We start from the raw sequence: 20,312 nt of genomic DNA, 5'->3' as shown, positions 1-20,312 counted from the left end.
AGTGGTGTGTGTGTGTTTCTGTGTGCGATTGTGAGACAGAGATGTAAGTGTGTGAGTGTTAAAATTTGTGATGTGTGATATACATGAGTATGAGTGTGTTTGTGTATATGTGCGTGTGCGTCTATGTGAGTGTGAGAATGTTAACATTGGGATATGTGTGTTTGTGCATGTGTGTGCGTTGTGAGAAGTCTGTCTGTGTGTTTGTTTGTGTGTGTGTGTGTGTGTGTGTGTGTGTAAATGTTAACATTTGTAATGTGTGTGTATGTATGTGTGCATGTGTGTGATGTATGTTTGGTCACGATCGTATAAATTCTCTAGGAGGAGTATATCAAAATCCTTTGGGTGCATTTTTGCGATGACCGAAAATAACCGGCCTCCTGTTGAGTTGAGCCCATGACATACAGTACAAAAGTTGTTCAGCTCAATGAGCTCTAAATGTGTAAAGACTTTTGTTTGCCTACGTGAAAGTGTGTATGAGATAACCAGCAAAATCTTGTCAGGCAACGCGACCCATAGGCATTCAAGAGGGTCCTGCTATATAGTGCTTGGGCCCTAAAAATTGCCATGCAAATAAAGCACCTTTGACTCTTGAATCCTGAATTTAAATAATTCTTTTGATTGTGTAAAGCTGCTTTGCGACAATGACAATTGTTAAATGCACTATACAAATAAAATAGAATTGAATTGGAATTTACATTACGAAAATGTAAATTTCATTCTGTACTACTTACTGTACATTGGTCTACTGCTATGTAAAATGTGGGAGCAGCTCTTTGGCGCCCTCTCGTGGCAACTTATTTAATAGAAGAAGTTACCACGAGAGGGCGCCAAAAAGCTGCTTCCACATTTTTCTGTCTTCAATAGACGAAGTTACCACGAGAGGGCGCCAAAGAGCTCCCACATTTTATATAGCAGTAGGCGGAATCACCAATGCAATGCGGAGCCACCAATCTGACCAATCATATGAAACGGTCAAGACATTCTCAAAAGATGATTGGTTGTTCCGTGAATCAATCTAACGTGAGACTAAGAACCACTAGAGGGCGACATAGAGGCGATTTGGGTCTTTGCTCAGGAGCTGTAAGGAGCCTGTTCGAGTTTCTGTCTGTACGAAGAATAATAGTAAAACAACCATGCCGGTGGATATCGAGCAGTGGACGGGGCCTCTTTCCCTCAGTGAGGTGGAGGAAAAGCCGAGCAAACCCCTGACTGTTAAATACGGCTCTGTGGAGATTGACGAGCTGGGGAAAGTGCTCACTCCCACTCAGGTTAGAATGCACGAACATGTCGGCTTTGCATAATGCAGAGTTGCTGCACAAGTCGTGCACTAAGATTGTAAAAACAGCTGCGTATATTTTAGAGTCATTACGTAGTTTCGCTTTTGCTGTGCCCCCAAATTTTTGAGCGCGTGCCTCAAAAATAGGTTAGTGACGTCACGCTGACGGTGTAAAACAGCTATGCTGATTTTAGAGAATAATTATTCTTTTTTAAATAATAATCTCTATCAATACTCAGATAGACATCAATCACAGATATCTGATTCTATATCTGTATTTTTAAACATTTTCCAACAGTAATGAAGTTAAACTAGTTCTTGTTTTGCCCAGCCTCGATACCCGGATGAGACCGCGAGTTCTGATTTGTTCACGTGACCTCGACGCTGTAACGGTTGCTAACAGTGACGTAATGAAAACAAACCTGCATGTTTCTGTAGTTTAAACTGGGGGTAAAACTGTTTTTCTCCTGGTGTTTAATGATTCACTCAGGATAATGGTGAAGTCTGCACCTCATTAACTCAGAGTTGATTAAATAAAACTTGTCCTGTTTTTCTCTGGAGAAGGTTGAGTCCCACACGGCGGAGTGTCCTCTGAGGACTCACACCACACAGGCTCGGAGAAAATAACCTCCTGCTCACTGTGGACATCTTACATGTACAGTCTCAGACAGGCAGCATGATGGGCCGATGCACAGACGGAAAGACAGTTGGACAGAAATGCACTTGGGCAGAAGGACAGAAAGGCAGTCCAAGACATGCAGAAAGACATACAATGCGACAGACAAACAGGCAGATGACAGACTAGAGAAAGAAGCCTGATGGTGGGAAAAAAGTAGATGATATAAAGACAGACTGAGAGGTAACCGAAAGTAAGGCAGGTTTGTGAAGGAAAAAGACATGCACCCAGACAGCAAAAAAAGCACACACAAGTAGGGTTGACTATTTTAATAATCGATTAATCTGTCCATTATTTTTCCGATTAAACGATGAATCTGGTTTAAAAACAAAAACCCAAGAAAAGCATTTATTTCCAACCTTTTATTCAAAAACAGAACTAAAATCTTAAGAAAGTGCACAAACATGTTGCTCCTTAAGCTGTTATAATAATAATAAAATATAAAAATAGACACAAAAACACAAAATAACGTAGACATGTTAGCTCTACATCAGTGGACCCTGGTATTCCAAAGCACTCGTGAACCAAATTTAATAAAAAAAAAAAAAAAACACTAATGGAATCACTGCTGTAAAGTAAAAATAAAACAAATTAACCTGCACTTTACCTTTAAAAAGAATCGCGACAGAGCAGTGTTTCTGTGTAGAGCAGAGAGAAAGTGTGTGTGTCTGTGAAGGTGAAAGTAGGAGGGGTTTGTGTGGCACGGTGTCCAATGACGCGCGCGTACACAGACACATGGAGAGAACATGGAATTTTTAACATCTCTAATGAGACTTGCTTTTGCTTTACTCGTGCGCTGTACACACACACATACAGACACAAAATAAAATTTGTTTTACACATGTGGTCACAGTGTTATAGTAAGCAGTACAAGTGTGCACTAAGTTGATTATACCATTATACGCACTAAGACCGAAGCGGGTGAGACGACTACGGATTTCTCCGCCATGTATCTTTCCTTCACCTCCGCTCATTTAAAAAAAATAAAAAAATTTTTACTCCGCCCTGTCTATGAGGCGCCGAACTCTGCTACTGTAGCATCAGTGCACAAGACCGAATGTGTTCACTCCGCTCCGCGCTTAACTAAAGTGGTTTTTTTAATAATCAGATGTCTCCGTGTCTCGTGACATAACAAGTCTATTATGAAATTCATTGGCAACTCATTTAGTAATCGATTTTTATCGATTAAAGCGATTTATTGTTGCAGCCCTAAACCCAAGACAGAAGCACAGACCAAACAAGTAGACATTTAAAAGAACGAAAAGAGAAAAAACATTGTAAAAAGGATGATAGCTGTACAGTTAATGACAGGCGGATGGATGAAAGATGTACTAATCTAAGGAAAGTTGATCGAGAGATGACAAACTGGTTATAAAATGACTGTGTGTGTGTTCAGGTGCAGAATCGTCCCACAGTTATCGAGTGGGAAGGCTGTGACTCCAGCAAGCTGTACACGATCGCCCTGACTGATCCGGATGCTCCGAGCAGGAAGGACCCCAAATTCAGGTACTTATCCATGGAGCGCTGATGCGGAACCAGAAACAGCAAAAAATACCCTAAGCACCGGATTCTGTAGTGGACGTCAGTGGCGCGATGGTGTCATACTCGCACAATACTTTAGCGTTATCTCTAGGATAAAAAAAAGTGCGATAATTTATCACCATACGGACGTTCTTTATTCAGATCACCCAACCGTACGTTAAACAGTATTACCCCAAGCCTCCTGTTAGTCATTTATGAAACATCCTGTGTTTCCCCTGTAGAGAATGGCATCACTTTCTCGTCGTGAACGTGAAAGGGAACGACGTCTCCACCGGGTGTGTGATGTCTGACTACGTCGGTTCTGGTCCTCCAAAAGGAACTGGTAAGATCTGTGTCCATCCTTGTTAATTAATGATTAATAAAGAAGGATTAATTCGGGTCAGTCGAGGAGTCGGGTGGGTCCAGGTTCAAAGTCTGAGAGTGATTTGTTAATATTTGATTAAACCATAAAAAAGGTACTTTTTAAACTATTGAAACTAAACAGACAAAAGTTCAGGGACAATTTCTCAAAACATTCTGTCAAAAGTAAAACGCTGAATTAAAGAAGATGCATGAAGATATCTGCATGTATTTAAATTTCTCAGCAGCAAAGCACCGACACTGGAGACTCCTTTCATAAATGTTAAATAAAGCTCTACTAACAGACCTTCAATGTATCAGAAATTTCTGTTTCTGTGCAACATCTCTGTTCATATCAGCGCTGTTTTGCTTTGAAACACATTCAAATGATTTAATGCAAATAACTTCAAACTCAAACTTTCTAGATGGGACACAGGCTGCATCTAATTGGTCAAATTCGACAACCAAAATTCATAGACGCAAACAAACAGGTCTGAGAACAGTTCTAGAGTCACAGCCTGTAGAATTTAGGCAGTTTTGTAGTTTTAAACTGACCTCAGAACGATTAGAAGCTCCCTGTGTTACACTGAGCAAGTACAGATGCACTAGCGAAGCATACACGCTCATCATCAAGAGCTATAATTAATCAATCAGTAAGTTCTTGGGAACAAAACAACACACCCATTATAGATGAAGATTAATGCATTTGTTTGTTTTATATTAACTCCTGCAAAACAACAAAACAATCAAGTTTAAGTTGTTTAAAAAAAAAGAAAAAGGGGACACGGGGTGTGTCGTAACTCTTTTAATGTGGCAATTACTTATAGCCACACTGACTCCAAAATAATCTTATTAAAGATAATTATTATCGTTCTTGTTGTTCGCAAGTGAAGTGGTAATATGTTGCAGTTCCTCTATCAGCCTCTAAACTAGTCACATTTGGCAGGTTGTTTAAAAAAAGAAATATAATCGGGATATTTATAAATTTGTATATAGATTTTACAAATCGAATCTTTAGTGCTTTCACCTGCACAACACACATGATGTTATTTCTATCTGTTATCACCCAGATGAGGATGAGTTCCCTGTTGAGTCTGGTTCCTCTCAAGGTTTCTTCCTATTGCCATCTCAGGGAGTTTTTGCTCCCTTGCCACCTCGCCGTCACCTTTGGCTTGTTCATCAGAGACATTTCGTTCATCATTCATTCATCTAATTATTATCTAGACACATTTTTCTCACACATACACACTTCCAAATATTTTCTTTTCTTTTCTTGTCTAAAAAAAAAAAAATTCTTTAATTTTTGTGAAGCTGCTTTGAGACAATGACCATTGTTAAAAGCACTATATAAATAAAATTGAAAATTGAATTGAATTGAATCTGCACCTATGTATCATAGAATACGTATCAAGAGGCCTGCGGTGGTTCCCATCCCTACTGTATATATTTTCACCAAGCACGATTTATGTTCAAGCAATATGATGTAATATGTATTTATTAGGGCCCAGTAGGGTCGTCATAGTGTGTGAGGGCTCTCTTGTTGATTTTTTTTTTTTTGTGGGGGGGGGTTAACATGCTCATGAAAAACGTCAGATAGGTTGGGATCTGTTGCTATTAGGATGCCTAAGAATCTCACACAGAGATTTGGCTGCAAAGCTCATACACACCTGGACGTATGCACACAAAACCCGTTACACATTGAGAGCTCTTCAAGCTGAACAGCTTTCGCATTGCATGTTATGTGCTCAACTCAACAGGAAGTCAATTATTTTGGATCATTTGCAAAACGCATCCAATGGATTTTGATGTACCCCTCCTAGAGGATTTTTTATACGAACGCGGACAAATCAGACCAGCGTTATCTAAAGACATTAAGGATTCAAAATTTTTTTTGGATAATTTTTTTTATTTATGTATGTATGTATGTGTGTATGTTACAGGCCTCCACCGTTACGTCTGGTTGGTGTACGAGCAGTCTGGGACGGTAAATTGTACCGAACTCGTCCTGACCAACCGCTCAGGAGACAACCGCGGAAAATTCAAAATCGAGAAGTTCCGCAAGAAGTACGGCCTGGGCGCTCCGGTGGCCGGCACCTGCTACCAGGCTGAGTGGGACAACTACGTCCCCAAACTGTACGAGCAACTATCAGGAAAATAAACAGGAAGATTTATTGCACTGTTAGCGTCCTAAACGTGGCTTTAGTACACGATTAGGATACCGTAGGTGGGCGATATGGCAAAAAATAAAAAAATGTTGTGATAGCTTTAAATCGGCATGTTGAGCTTTGATTTTGATAACTGACAGAAAAAAAATAGTGCATTTAAGGATTTAAACAGGTTTTTATTTCAGGAGATTATAAAAAAAAAATCTAAGTGCGCTGGAATAATGATTTTTTTTGCTATGCAGATTTGATTCGACTATGTGAGATCATCGGACATTATTACGCTCTCTTGTGTCATTTCTCCCACCTCAAAGCAGTCAGTAATTTGTTTTCTTGCCTTACTTGCCGAACATGTTGCACTTAACAGGAGCATTTAAGTTTTTCTTTAATGTGAAAATGTACCAGTGTTTAAGTTGTTTTACCCCTTATACTCGTTCCCCTGGGTACTGTTTTAATTTCCGTGTTAATATTGTGGCTCTCTTACGATCTACTTAAATGTCCCTGGTTACAAGAACAAAATAAAAATAATAAAATAAATGGATTCAGACATGTGTTGAGCATTTTATTTACAAATATAATTAAAAGCATTTGGGACAGAAATCATGCTTCTCTTGGACCTGAAAACAAATTTAAAGTGCATGCAAACAGTAAAGCAAGGTTTCTATTCACAGGATTCTTGATTCTTATTTAAAAAATAAAATAAAATTAATGGCTCTAGAAAGCAAAAAGACGATGAAACAAAAATGTCAGAGGTCGTCCACGGTTATAGGTCTAGAGACGCTGGACGAAGTGGTCACCATTGTTTAAAAAAAATAATAATAAAAACTAGAGGAATTAAGAAACTAGATAAAAGTTGATACACAAAAATTGGATGCCCACTTTTCACTTAGAGCCCTTTGTGCCAGCAGGATTCAGATCGACTGTGTGTGTGCGCACGTGTATGTATGTGTGTTCACACTGCTGACCTCTTGCTGAGGTTTGATCCTTGATAGCGCAGGTTCCTCAAGAAGAAACCCTGATTAGTTGAAATTACGAATCGGAGGCAGCTGTTCGGTTTCTGTACATCGAGTTCGTAAGTAAATTTTCATATCAAATTTGTTCAAAAGGTGAGAATCATTTCAGTCTGATGAATAAATACCAAAACACCGGCGAGACTCAGCAGTGTATACGCCTAAAATCTAAAAATCTTGTGGAAAATATCACTAAAAACATTTGTGTGGACATGAAACAGTAGCAACACTAATCCGCCCCCCACCCCCGTACCACGTGTCACACCATGTGTGTGTATTGCTGTCCTTCCTCTCTGAACCTCTATTTCATCAATTACATCAAGTGTTATTTCATTGCACGAGAAAGATCACTGACATCAACACTGCAACTGTTTCATTATTTATGCATAATACTTATATATATAGATATTTATATTTATAGATATATAATATTAAACACCGATGACTGAGGGAGTTATCCAGCATGTCGTAATGTCGTGACGCGAACACGGTTTTGTCAGTAGTAAAAACTGCACGTGTCTTATATATATATTTTTTTCTTTTTTTTTTTCTTTTTTTAAAGAGTGGAGGACTTCTTTTTCGTTTTTGCTTCTGTATAAAAAAGGCGGGTCGCAGGTCTCATCTGTAGTCGTCTTTAGGGTAATCTAATGTGGCCAGGTTGCTGAAGCCCATGCGCAGGCTCTCCATGTCGAAGGCGTCCACTTCGCGCTCCTGGCGCTCCAGCAGGTTTTTGATTCGGTCCGTGCGCTCCTTCTGAAGAGAAGCCAGCTCCTCTTCGATCTGAAAACGGCACAAGCGGCCTGTTAACCTTAAAATTACACCATAACTAATGGAAACATACAAGTAAAAAAATATATAATTGAGCATGTTAACGAGCAGCGTTCGAGTCAAACACTTTATTTCTCTATATAATCCCCTGCTACACTAATGCACTTATCCCAGTGTGTCACTAAAGCTTGAACACTATCAAGGTAGAAAGTTCTCATTATGCCGGAGCTGTGATCCAACAGCCTGCATCATTCACGTCTGAAACACTGGCCTCCCAGGAACTCCAAATGTGTGGAAATTTTTTTTTCAAGAGCGATTATAATTTTTTTAATGATATAAGGACATTTTCCATTTAAATTTCAAATAAGCATATCTTCTCGGCTCGTGGGCTGATTGTGATGAAACGAAGCCTATATGTTACTTCAGGCTCGACCAAATACACCTGTGAAAACCCCATTAAAAATCGTTTGGTAGTTTTTACCTGCAAACAGACACAAAATTCAAAAACAATCTCGATGTGTTCTATTACTTATCTTAATCAAAGATTATTTCTTCGCAAATATCTTCAATGTACAGACACAGACTGTCAATTTTTCAAGGATTCCACTCTGTGAATGTTCACAAGAACGACTGCAGCGTGCCACCTCGTCATTAAAACATTTGCACCACTCAGAAGTTTTACTGTGGCAAAAAGTCTCATTAAGGTGCTGTGCTTGAAGTCTTCTTTAAACATCAATCGCTTTTACGCCTTCATTCACCAGTCATTTCATCACAAGTCCCGGTTTGACTTGAACACCGCTCAAATGAACTGATGTTACTGCGTTAATAAAAATGACTGTTTAAATATTCAATGCATATTAATAATTTTCATTAAGTAACACATTATTAAGTCTCTAATTAACTTCGCTTGAGCCTCGTGTCGCCTCACACGTTTTGCTGATGTAACTTCTGGCGTAATACGACACACTGTTCTATGAACATGGCCAAAGGATGTCAGCGAGCTAAAAACAGTCCAAGATGAATCATTTTCTTCCTCTGTTCGTTAGCTGCCTTCTTGGAACTCGTTAGCTTCTGAACTTTCATTGTAGTTTTAGCCACATAACAGGAAATCTTGGATTCATTGTGCCATTCACTCATCTCTCACTGGTGGCGTTATCATTTTATCGTACGTTACCTTTTGTTCGAGGTGAGCTCTGCGCAGCGTCACTTTCTGCTCGAGTTTGTGCTGCTCGCGCTCGTGCTGCGCCTCCGTCTGCATTTTGATTTTGCTCTGGTAGGCGTTCAGGAGCTCCATCTCCTGCTGCAGCTGCTGCCTCAGAGCCTGACACTCTGCCTCCTGAGCCTCATCCAGGCGCAGCTACACACACACACACACACGGGAAGAAGAGGGGAAAAAAAATAATAATCAGCCATAGAGACTCTTATCATCATCATCCAAGAAAACGATGTCACATTCTTGTCGTGATTCACAAACTCTGCATTAACATGAGCTCTTTGCGGTTTGTCATGCAGTTTAAATTCATAAGTCATACAAGTCTTTTGGTATATTTGTACTAATAGTATTACTATTCATTAGTATCAATAATATTAGTCCCTAATTCAGCTCTGTATAAAATCTTCTTGCAGATTAACTGAGTGTAATTTCTTAAATAAACATACTGTGGATGTGAGACTTCCAAGAAAGACAGCGGAGCAAGGGGAATTTGGAAAGGTCGAGAACACTGAAAAGTATTAAGGAAGAAAGTATTTGGTGTTTTTGTTTAGGGGCGACGTGACTTAAAAACAGGATTTAAACTGAAAGGAAGATGAGGGAGATCAAGCCCAGAAGGTGGTGGTAATGCAACATAGTGGATGCCAACCGATGGAAGACAAAACGAGTGACGTCATTAGAAAAAGAAATAGCTGATGCTCATCTGTGCTTCGCAATAAAGGTTTTAGTGAAGGTTTGCTCAAATTCACATCAATGGTTTAGAAGAAAAGTGTGACGACGCTGACGCAAGACGACAGATAGATATACTGCGCACGCAGTCGACACAAAAAACGTCATCCTGATCGACTTGTATATCAATATTTATAATTAGAATTCAATGTTCATAAATGGTGCTCAGTATTTATTTTTGTAAATTAGGTTGCACATTCTTTGAGTTTAAATCACAATTACTGGTTTCCTGTATTACCCACAATGCCACTGGCTGACAGCGGGATCCTTTATCCTTGCTTCATCTCTACCTTAAATGCACTTAGTGCTTTAGTACTTTAGTCTGTCCTGGTCATCTGTGCACTCTGCTCAAACGGATCAGCGTCCAAATCATCCACAAGTACACTACTGACATCTCAGATTACTACTTAGCTGATCCCGAGCATGTTCTGTAAAGCACTGCGTTCTGGGACATCGCCATCTCTGTCTCTAGAATAACATGTATGTAAAACTAAGTGTTTGTTCTATTCCTTTTACTTTAAAACTATAACTCATTACATATTACTAACTGAACACCAGAGAGACTTCTTCACTAATAACAATATACATACTGTCCTTCTGTGACATCATCATGCCACCCAAGCTCGAACCTTATTAATTCCTGTGGTTCAGGGTGGAGCAAGATTATAAACTGGACAATAATAAACCGTGTGCTTCATGTCTTGGTGTTAACAGGCCCATCCCCTCGACCTTTACATATTCCTAAATTTTTTCCAAAAACATTGCAGATGTATGAATAAGATTTTCTAATGATTATAAGAATTGTATAGAAAACGAAAAGGAAACGGACCAAACACCAAGCCTTGTGAGACACCCCAGTTGAGAATCTGCAGGAAGCATCTGCAGAAATCTGTCCACATCGCCTGTAAGGACATGTCTCCCCAGGGAGAAAGTATAGGTGGTATAGCAAGGTTTTAACATTTATAATGATTTTTTTTCTTCCTGTGAATAAGGCCGCACCACCTTTATCACAGTAATACTATTATGTTACGTCAGAGCAAAGGGTCTCACCGCTTGCGATGCCATCATTTCGTTGATGCTCTGCTCGTATTGCTCAGCCAGGATGGCAAGTTTGCGTGTCTGCTCGTCCTTCAGGGCCTTGAGCACGGTTTTGTGCTCATTTTTCGGCGTCACCTCGAGCTGGTGGTGCCGAAGCGCTTTGTACTGCTTTGTCTGCACTTTACACGTGTCCTGAAACTGCTTCTTTATCTGCAGCTCCATCACCTGGGATAGAAAAAAAAGTATGTCAGATTTATTGAACTAATCCTTAAAAAAAAAAAGTCCTAATCCAAAACGAGTGCAGAAAAGCATGCTACAACTACTTAATACAATGCCTTAATTTAACATCTAATTGATAATTATTTCATTAGATTACTTACTAGTGATAAATACTGAAGCATTATTCATGGTGTTGGAGCAAAAAGCTATTAAACACCAATTTTAGACCAAAAGCAACACCAGAACCCTTGAAAAGTGTGCTTGTAAACGTTTCTTTTGGATAAATCGTAACTAAAAGTGGGGCAAGTGGTGGTGTTTCTAGCCCAAGCACTTGGCGTCATCTTAAAACCTTATACACAAGTGCACTTCAGAAGAGCAGAGCTTTCAAAGTAAGAAAATCAAGAGAAGACAAGAGACTACTAATATGAGTTGGAAAGAAGTGGAGAGCAGAGGATCCAGTTAATTTTAAGAAGTTCAAAACTATATTGGATTCACATTTTGATTTCATGTGCAAATACGGGAGAAAAATTTAATGTTCTGCTTTTAGAAATATTTTACAAACTGAATAAAAGTCGGCAATTTTGAAAATAATCTGTCATTCAACAATGTACATAATGAGCCAGTATTTTCCTTATTCATGTCATAGGTGTCCCAATAATGTCCTATTAAGAATTCAAATATTGACTTTCCAGAGGTCTCCGTGCATGGAAATCTAAAAGCAGTGACATCAGAAACTCGTGACTCATCATCCAGTCATTCCGAAATATATTTGAATGAAATATGAGAAATTGTGGAGGCACCTTGAGGTTTTTGGGCTGCTGCCGGAGCTCGAGGACATGTTTGCGGTGTAGTTCTCTCTCCCTGCGGTTATTATACTCAATCTGGTTCTCCAGCTCGGTTTGGTGCTGCAGGCGGATCAGATCCATGCGCAGCTTCTGCAGCGTTTTCAGCTGTCGATGCTCCAGCTCCTGAGTCGACTCGTCATGTCTGATCAGCATGGCATGCTCCATCTCCTTCTGCGTCTTCTTCTTATTTAGCTCCTGGAGGAAAACCAAAAGGGGAAACTTGTAAAGACTGTGAATGTATTTTGCATTTGTCGTTTGACCTTTTCGTCTTTTAAGCTTAATTTCTAACCAACTGCTCCCATTCATAAATATTATATATATATATATATATATATATATATATTTTTTTTTTATATAGGTTATCATACATTCAATGATACAGTGAGAGTCATCGGGTATCTAGTTCCTCCCTTTTCATGCCATTCTTCTAAACAAAAGCTATAATTTTTTTTTCTAAACGGTTAATACTTTTTGGGACCGGTAACATGGTGGGTAAATCCCAAGACTGCCTTAAAAAAATGTGTAACTATATTAAATAACCCCCTTCGTACCTCCCGTAACTGCTCCTGCTCAAACTCTTGTCTCTTGATCATGACTTTGCGTTTGAAGGCCCTGCAGTTGCGATCATAGTAGAGGCGCTGCTGGGCAAGAAGCTGCGCTTCCTCCTCTGCCTGTGAATGCTGCATGTTCTCCTTATGTTTTGACAAACGCTCCTGCTTCTCTTTCTTCGGGGTGCTGTGGTCCTCATTCATTTCCTACAAAGGGAGAAAAAGAAATGGAGAAACAAATTTCAGTATGCAGAATACTTTAATCTTGCACAGCAGCAACTTCGAACTGGAATCGCATCTCTCCTTTGTTCAAAACATTCTTGAATCTCTGGTGTACCATCTACTTGGTTATCATTCTTTCCTCGAATGACCTTTAAGTCCCTAGTCACTCTAAATGTAACTAAGCTTTTTCAGATATAAATAAATTAAATAAATAAATGATGATCTACATCAGCTTGATAAAGATTCTCAACTGGTGTCCCACAAGGCTCAGTGCATGGCCCAATTTAAATTCTCTTTCAGTACCTTTCTATACAACCTATGCTTACATGTCCTTACAAGTGATGTGGACAGACTTTACATCTGCTTCATGCAGATTCTTAACTCTTGTGGTGTCCCACAAGGCTCAGTGTTTGGTCCGTTTCTATTGTTTTCTATACCATTCTTACTCTGATGTCACTTAACTTATTCTCTCCTTTTCTGCCTCATTGTGTTTCACAGCATGTTTGGTCCCAGTCCGAGATCCATCCCCACATCATGATCATTCACCCCGAGCTAATTATGCTCTTCCTGTTCCAACCCAACCATTTTCCAGGCTTGGGACTGGCACTGAGAATGCCCTGCATCTCCAGTGGCTAGGTACTATATTGGGCATCTGAAGGTCCTTGCCTAAGAGCCTAACTGTGGAAACCAGAAGTGTCAGGGTTCGAACCCCTGACTCTCTGATCGGAGTCTGGCCCCAGAGTCTCAACTTTGCTATAGTAACTTATTGTTGTTGGATTGAATTATAAAATCATGACTTGCATAAAAGCTGGGCTTTCTCACAAAAATCACATGAAAATTTAACAGTCTATCAAGTATAAATACAATTATTCTACCAAGAAAATCAAATCAAATTAAATCCAATTTTCCAAATCATTTGCTAAAGAATCTGACCAATATTTTTTTTTCCTTTGCTGATATACAATGCATCCTCCACTTTTAGCTGCTAGCAGACGGACACCCATCGGAATCAGAGAAGTGCTCTCTCTAAATATTAGTATTAGTAATCGTATGATGTAGTTTAACTGACTATAAAGCATAAAAGCCTTAAATAAATGCTGTGAATGTTAGTTGTGTTTTTCTAACTTTCTCTGTTTCTTAAACATTTCTAACTGTGAACATTAGAGCTAATTAGCTGAAACTGACTATCTGAAGTCAAGAATACAGTACACATTTTTTTTGCTTTACTGTCCTTAATTAATTAATATTTAATAGAGAACTGTAAACAGGGTCGAAAATATACAGCACCTCTTTAATTTTCTCTTTGCACAGTTTGTACTGTTTTTTCTGGTTGTCCAGGAAGGTGGTGAGCTCTTTCTTTTGCTGAGCCAAAATCTGCTGCTGGAACTTCTTCTCGTCTGCTGACGTCGTCTTCATCTAGAAAAGACCACAAACCACAGAAAATAGGTTTTGTTTAACACAGCACTCAACAGATAACCTCATCGTTATGAAAAGAAATGGAGTATGCAGTTTAGATTTTTTTTTATTAATAATCGATGTTAACCACAGGAATGTCAGCAGATATTACCGCACAGACTTCACAATGCCATTTCACAGTTTGCATTCCAACGTTTTCAGTGATGAAACCAAAGACATTTGCTTTTCCTTTCATGAAAGCATTTTAAATATGTGCACTTGGGGTTGTGCTGGTATGGGAAGATCACCAGCAACAAGGGAACTCTTCAAACACCACAGAAACTTACCCATGATTACAATTTCTTTTAATTAAATAATATCTTCATACTTTTTCTTGTTCATATTTACATTTTTCAGGACGCTTCAAGTGACAGCTTAACATACGCATGTTACAAACATTATACACCAATCAGCCAGTGAACAGAACAACACTGATTATCAATTATATACCAGTAAACTGGTGATAGGATCATGGTTACCCTGGCCGTCAATGCAGAAAAGCCAATGCAGCAAAATGCTGAAAAAAGTCAACGCAACAGTAAGGACTAGAGATCAAGGTTGTTAACCCAGCCTCTAAACTCCCTTTATTCCAATCCCAACTTGGGATTCACCGGACAAACAGGTCTGATCCACTAAGGCCCCACCCCACAACCCAGAGCACCCAAACATCCTGGTGCCAGACACCACAGCTTACTGCCAGAGGTCTTGTGGAGTCATGCTTTGAGGGACCAGAGATGTCCCATTATCACAAAGGAGGCCCAAATCCTAAGTGTTTTTTAATGACAATAAGGTTTGATATACAGTAACTGATTTGTGTAATATATCCCTAAGAAAAATAGGTTCCCTGTTGAGTCTGGTTCTTCTCAACGTTTCTTCCTATTGTCATCTTAGGAAGTTTTTCCTGGCCACCAACATTAGGGACAATATGATAATTTTGGTTTATACACATTTCTTCAGACTCTTAAAACTCATATCTCTCATTTTTTTATTCTGTTAAGCTGCTTAGCAACAATGATAATTCTTAAATGCACTATATGACTAATTAAATTCTGTTAATGGAGGCACATGTTTTTACCAAAAAGCCTGTTTTAGTCTATAATAACTTCACAGTGATCTAAACTGATTTTATGCAACATTAGTAGATCATTAAATATTCTCCAACTCAAAAGAGCATAACTCAAGACCTTTGACTGGAATCAGATGTATATCGACAAATATGTGGGAAAATCTTGTGATTTCTGGCTTTCTTGCATCAAGACTACTCAAAGTATTGCGAAAACAAACCCACCATTTTCTCCCCTCGCCTCATTAGCACACGAATCAACATATGCATCATGAATAATGAACAGGCTGTTCAGTTATCCCCAGTGACCAAGATTAAAATTAACTACGATGTTATGTTTCCTGTTCGAGCACCGCTCTTTGACCTTTTCACCTCGGCTTTCGCTTTATAATCGCCGTAAGAGTTCATGTGAAAAGATAAATAAGAGCAAAATAACTGGATAATTAAAATAAATCATCTTAGGCTTGTGTTATCCAAGATGGATCCCAAAGTCATCAGACATCAGAGGGCACTAAGAAAGAAGTCTCTATAATGTTTTAACCCCTTCATACATCAATGCATTTACTTATATATACTGAGCCTTGATTTCAGTGACATTTAAATGCATTGTTCATTAAATTATGTATAATGAGGCGAAGCTACAAATACGAATGATTGCATAATTTCTTCAATGCCTCATTCACAACTTCCTACATGCAATTAGTTCCCGTGAGTGTATGAAGCTGGCACAGTTAGCTTGTACATTTAGTACTAACAACAAACTAAAAGGAACATGAACAATGTCACTGTTGACTTAGAGATCATACTTCAAACATAAAACATATTCTTTACAAACATTTACACTGTATACATTACAACCAACCACCAAAGGATGTGCAACCTCCACAATTAAGTTACATTCAGTTGATAATTCCAAGTAACATTTAGCTTTAGCTGACAGATTTTCAACAGAAAGATGACGCTAGTAAATATTTCGTCATTATCTGCCATGGTGTTATTTTTAAAAATTTTTAATTTTAGATTTCTTATTACTATTTTACATCAGTGTAAATTTTATTTTATTTTTTTAATATAGTTATATCATAATTTACTTTTCAGGTTATCTGAAGCATCCACGTTAATGTAGAATGTTATGTTGTACTGTATGTATACTTATCAAATAATGTTTATTACTTATATATATTTTATAATGTGCGTAATAGTTGACGGTCATGAAATATACACAGTGCGTCAACTCAGCTGTGGGAACATGCACACAATCAAATAAAACAAACTGAAAAGCCTATTAAAAACAAAATATTTGCAAATCCAACTTCTTCCGATTTTTATAGAAAAAAGTAGGACTTTTTAGATCTAAATTATAAATTAAAAAAAATAATAAATAATAATAATAAATTAGTATGAGATCATTTTTACGTCATCAAAAAGTAAAAGTAACTTCAATGTATAATATTAATGTTTCCAGTTTGCTATGTTGCATCATGATTGTGGCGGTCCTGATATTTTCTTCCACGTGTTTAAATGATCTAAAACAATCACGGACGATATAATCAGACATCCTCCTCACCTCTTTATCGGTCTGGATAGCGTGCTTCTTGGCGAGTTTCTCCAGTTCGATGTAGGCGTTATTGGCCTGCGTCTCCACCTCCTTCTGCAGCTTCAGCCTGTGTTCGTCCATCTCGGCCTTCAGCTTGTTCTCCAGAGCGATCAGCTGCTTCTGGTGCTGCCGTCGCATGCGCTTGTAGCCGGACATCTGCTCGCGCAGCTCGTTCTCCTGCTCATGTTCGTGGATTTGACGCGTCACCTAGAAAGGGGCAGAAAAAAAAAAAGTGGAGGTTTGTCAACTGTTGAGCGCATATACAGTAGCTGGACGCGTCTCGACAAACTAAAGTGTCTTTTAATGATGTTACACGGATATGTAAAGAAACGCAGATTATAGTTAAGAAAAAGAAACTCGAATGCCCTTACCTTGAACTTTCAAAAAAAAAATTTAATACAAGGACTAACCAAAATTCTTGCATATGTCCAAAGTTATAGAATAACTCAATATCGACAATATTCCCAAGAGAGAAATATAACAATATCAAGACATGTTTTTAAACGGATAACGTCAAGCCACCCAACAAAATATGAAAAAAAAAAATTTGTCTCGGTTGAACAGCAGCAGCTAAGCTAAGTGACGGTGAAGTTCTTTTAAAGAAAAAAAAAGAAAAGAAAAACAGAGGATGGAGACTACAAATCAAACCGGCAGTCATGACACTTGCCTGATGCATGACATAAAAAAGGACAACTAATGCGATAATAAACACAACGTCAAACATAATGCAGTACTTCACTACAAATCAGAGGAGGGTTAGGAAAAATCAGACCACAGGGGAAAGAAAAAAAATCTTAGACTTACGTGTCTCAAACTTTATGACATTACAGGAAGCTTTAGTTCCAGAATTATGCCTTAGAATTAAGAAACAGAAATCTAACCCTTAATGCCAATCCTGAAAGTCTTGAAAGACTCTGGCTCTTACCAACCTGAAAGAAGGGCGCGTTGAGGTCAAAGTGCTCGTTGAGTTTCTCGTAACTCCCACCTGAGCTCCTGAGGCCAAACATGTTGGCAAAGGAAAGGACGTGCGAGATCATGGAGACTGAGCCCTGAACATTTTTACATCGTTGTGCACACAGACCCCAGAGAGAGAGAGAGAGAGAGAGAGAGAGGGGTGTGTGGATAAACACTCCTCGCTCTCTGTCCATCTCTGAGCTCTGGCAGGTGTGTGTCGGGATGAAAGAGGGTTCTCAGAGGCCTGGCTCCTTCACACAGCTCTTCTCTCCCGCCTGAGTGGCGTTTAGTAGGCCGGTCACATGAGCACGCGCTGAACACGGGCGCTTCTAATCACGCCGAATCAATACCCCCACTGTACCCGCACTCATCCTCATGCTTTCTGCCCCAATGCCCAGCACCAGGCACGCGCAGCTTTCACACAAAACTAACAGAAAAGACCATACAAACACTTCCAAGCTCAAGAGAACTGAAACACGCAGAAAACTGGAGGCATCAGTGGTTTAATTTATTTTACTTTGACCTTTGACCTATCGGATAGCATAAAGTGTTCAGTTAAACTAACAGAACAACACGACTGTTGGACATACAGTGTTATTAATAAGCAGTTGTAGATTGCCCTTTGTATAAGAATGAATGATTAAATAGCAGGAAATAAATATGTAAAATGTGTGTAATCAGTCAATAAATTGTACAATTAAAAAGTAAAAAATTTAAAAACTAGATGGACAGGAAAGAATAAATATAAATAAAAAAAATCAGCAATAATAAAAAAAAATTCTTGATAATAAATGACATTTTGTGACATTTTTATAGTTTATTTTAAGGTGAAATTTATTTTATTCTGTTGACTTGGTAAAAAAAATTATCAACTCATTTTAATAAAATTATTTTGTAATAACATTATGCAATAAAAGTTAATTCTTAATGAAATTTGTCTGTCTTTATTCCTCTAACAGCTATTTCCTAAAAGTTTTAAGCAGATTAACCTTTAAAAATCAATATACCGTATGTGTTAATATTCCTGTAATTATTTTATAACAAACCAAAGTGGATTAATATCAAGCTCGTTTTTTTTTTATTTTTTATAATGATAAATGATTAAAACACTGAACACAGAGCGTGAATGAGGAGCAGGGAAACATAAAAACACTGATAATAAATAAACTGCATGATGTGTCAGAGGCCAGTACTGCAATAAGGATGACGTGAACGATTATTTTCATGTAAAAATACGGATATTTAAGAATATACACTTTAAAATAAGCATACTTATTTAGAGGGATGTTTAAGCTTTTATGTTGTGACAAAGTGGTTCAAATATGTAATTTATTAATAATTGTACAATAGATAATAATTGAAGGAGCAGTAGTCATGTTTTAGTGGTGACGATGGTGTTGATGTTATGAAATAAAGCCGACTCCCCGGACTGCATGTAATGAGAACGAAGACACGTATAAAGTCTGATCTGATGCCAGTTTTTTTTTCTCTGCCTCTTATGCTTTATTGCCCCCTCCTCTTTCCTCCCTGCTCAAACAAAGAAACCCACAGTCCAGTGAACAAGAGGGGAAAAAAAACCTTAACAAAGAACCTCTCTCTCTCTCTTTGTTATGATACAGAAGGAAACAGACAGAAAAAAAGTCAGGAGATGAAGTTAGCTCCGTGAGTAAGGTTAAAGCACGGACGCACGGTCAGACTTCTGGGTAATTTCTCCGAGATGATAAATGGGTCTGAGATGTCAGACAGCCGCAGAGTGCTTGTCTGCCTGTAGAGAGCGCTCACACATCAGGAAACCCGGAGCCTAAACAGGTGACATCACCACATAGGACAAGGACTCTGGGATCGACTATCACGCCTTCCATTGATCCAAAAATATGAACATTACAACAATGTGTAATTTAGAAAACAATACGCGAGTGAGCTTTTGTGAGCGTGAGAACCAAACCGGAATTATTACGACATCCATGGAGATACGTTTATTAAGGCTTCACCATGCATGTCATGTGTGTGTATTAAAGGCTTTGTGACCTTTTTTTATTAAAAGACGGAGTGGAAATACGGTCGGCTTTGAGCACGAAAGCGGCAGAGAGATGAAAGTAAACAGACGAGGCTTTTGTGTTTCAATGACGGAATGATGGCTGATGAACAATACGGGCTCGCGTGAGCACGAGCATAAGCCTATTGACCGCAAACTGTTGCCTTGACAACAGACACAAGCACAAGTGTGTGTGTGTGAGTGTGTGTGTGAGTGAGTGTGTGGAGGTAGGGAGGGGGATTTTCTTCGTATCCTTATAAAAAAAGCAGAAGCGGTTCTGAGAAGATACTCAAAAAGTTCAAATGGATTTGTTTCTAAATCAAGAGTCAGTTTGTCATTTGTTTATCATTTATTACTGTACGAAAAACCTGCACTGACGCTGTGGTGGCTTTAAAGTGAATGATAAAATGTTAGGAGTTGCAGGTGTAACTTTAATATTAGCTAATGCAATAAACAATGTATTATTATTATTATTATTAATTAATTAAAATTATTGTTATTATTAATAATAATAAATCACCTAAACTTCCATTCAACTCATTATTTTTAGGTTAGATTCTGGCTTGGATATAAAAAAAATTATGAATAAATCATCCGCTAAATGAGAACACATCATCTCCTGGT

The 20,312-nt window shown here is 38.4% G+C and overlaps 2 protein-coding genes across 5 annotated transcripts in view; one reads left to right on the top strand and one right to left on the bottom strand.

The window, feature by feature from the left end:
- The first annotated feature begins 1,060 nt into the window (after positions 1-1,060).
- Positions 1,061-6,540, top strand: pebp1 (phosphatidylethanolamine binding protein 1). The gene is made up of 4 exons (XM_053481116.1): positions 1,061-1,268; positions 3,349-3,458; positions 3,716-3,816; positions 5,774-6,540. The coding sequence occupies exons 1-4, from the start codon at positions 1,134-1,136 to the stop codon at positions 5,989-5,991; spliced, it is 564 nt and encodes a 187-aa protein (XP_053337091.1). The 5' UTR covers positions 1,061-1,133; the 3' UTR covers positions 5,992-6,540.
- A 4-nt stretch (positions 6,541-6,544) lies between these two features.
- The window catches only part of taok3a (TAO kinase 3a), a 61,874-nt gene continuing 48,106 nt past the window's right edge, over positions 6,545-20,312 (bottom strand). For all 4 annotated transcript variants that reach the window (XM_053481112.1, XM_053481114.1, XM_053481111.1 and 1 more), the window contains 7 exons: positions 16,670-16,906; positions 13,872-14,000; positions 12,366-12,569; positions 11,770-12,009; positions 10,763-10,975; positions 8,948-9,130; positions 6,545-7,785 (listed from right to left, as the gene is read on the bottom strand). In XM_053481112.1, coding sequence (XP_053337087.1) covers positions 7,624-7,785; positions 8,948-9,130; positions 10,763-10,975; positions 11,770-12,009; positions 12,366-12,569; positions 13,872-14,000; positions 16,670-16,906 — 1,368 coding nt within the window. In that variant the 3' untranslated portion in view covers positions 6,545-7,623. The remainder of the gene's footprint in view (positions 7,786-8,947; positions 9,131-10,762; positions 10,976-11,769; positions 12,010-12,365; positions 12,570-13,871; positions 14,001-16,669; positions 16,907-20,312) is intronic.

Source organism: Clarias gariepinus, chromosome 21, assembly GCF_024256425.1.
Source record: "Clarias gariepinus isolate MV-2021 ecotype Netherlands chromosome 21, CGAR_prim_01v2, whole genome shotgun sequence".
Classification (NCBI taxonomy): domain Eukaryota; kingdom Metazoa; phylum Chordata; class Actinopteri; order Siluriformes; family Clariidae; genus Clarias; species Clarias gariepinus.
This window is presented reverse-complemented; position numbering and strand designations above follow the sequence as displayed.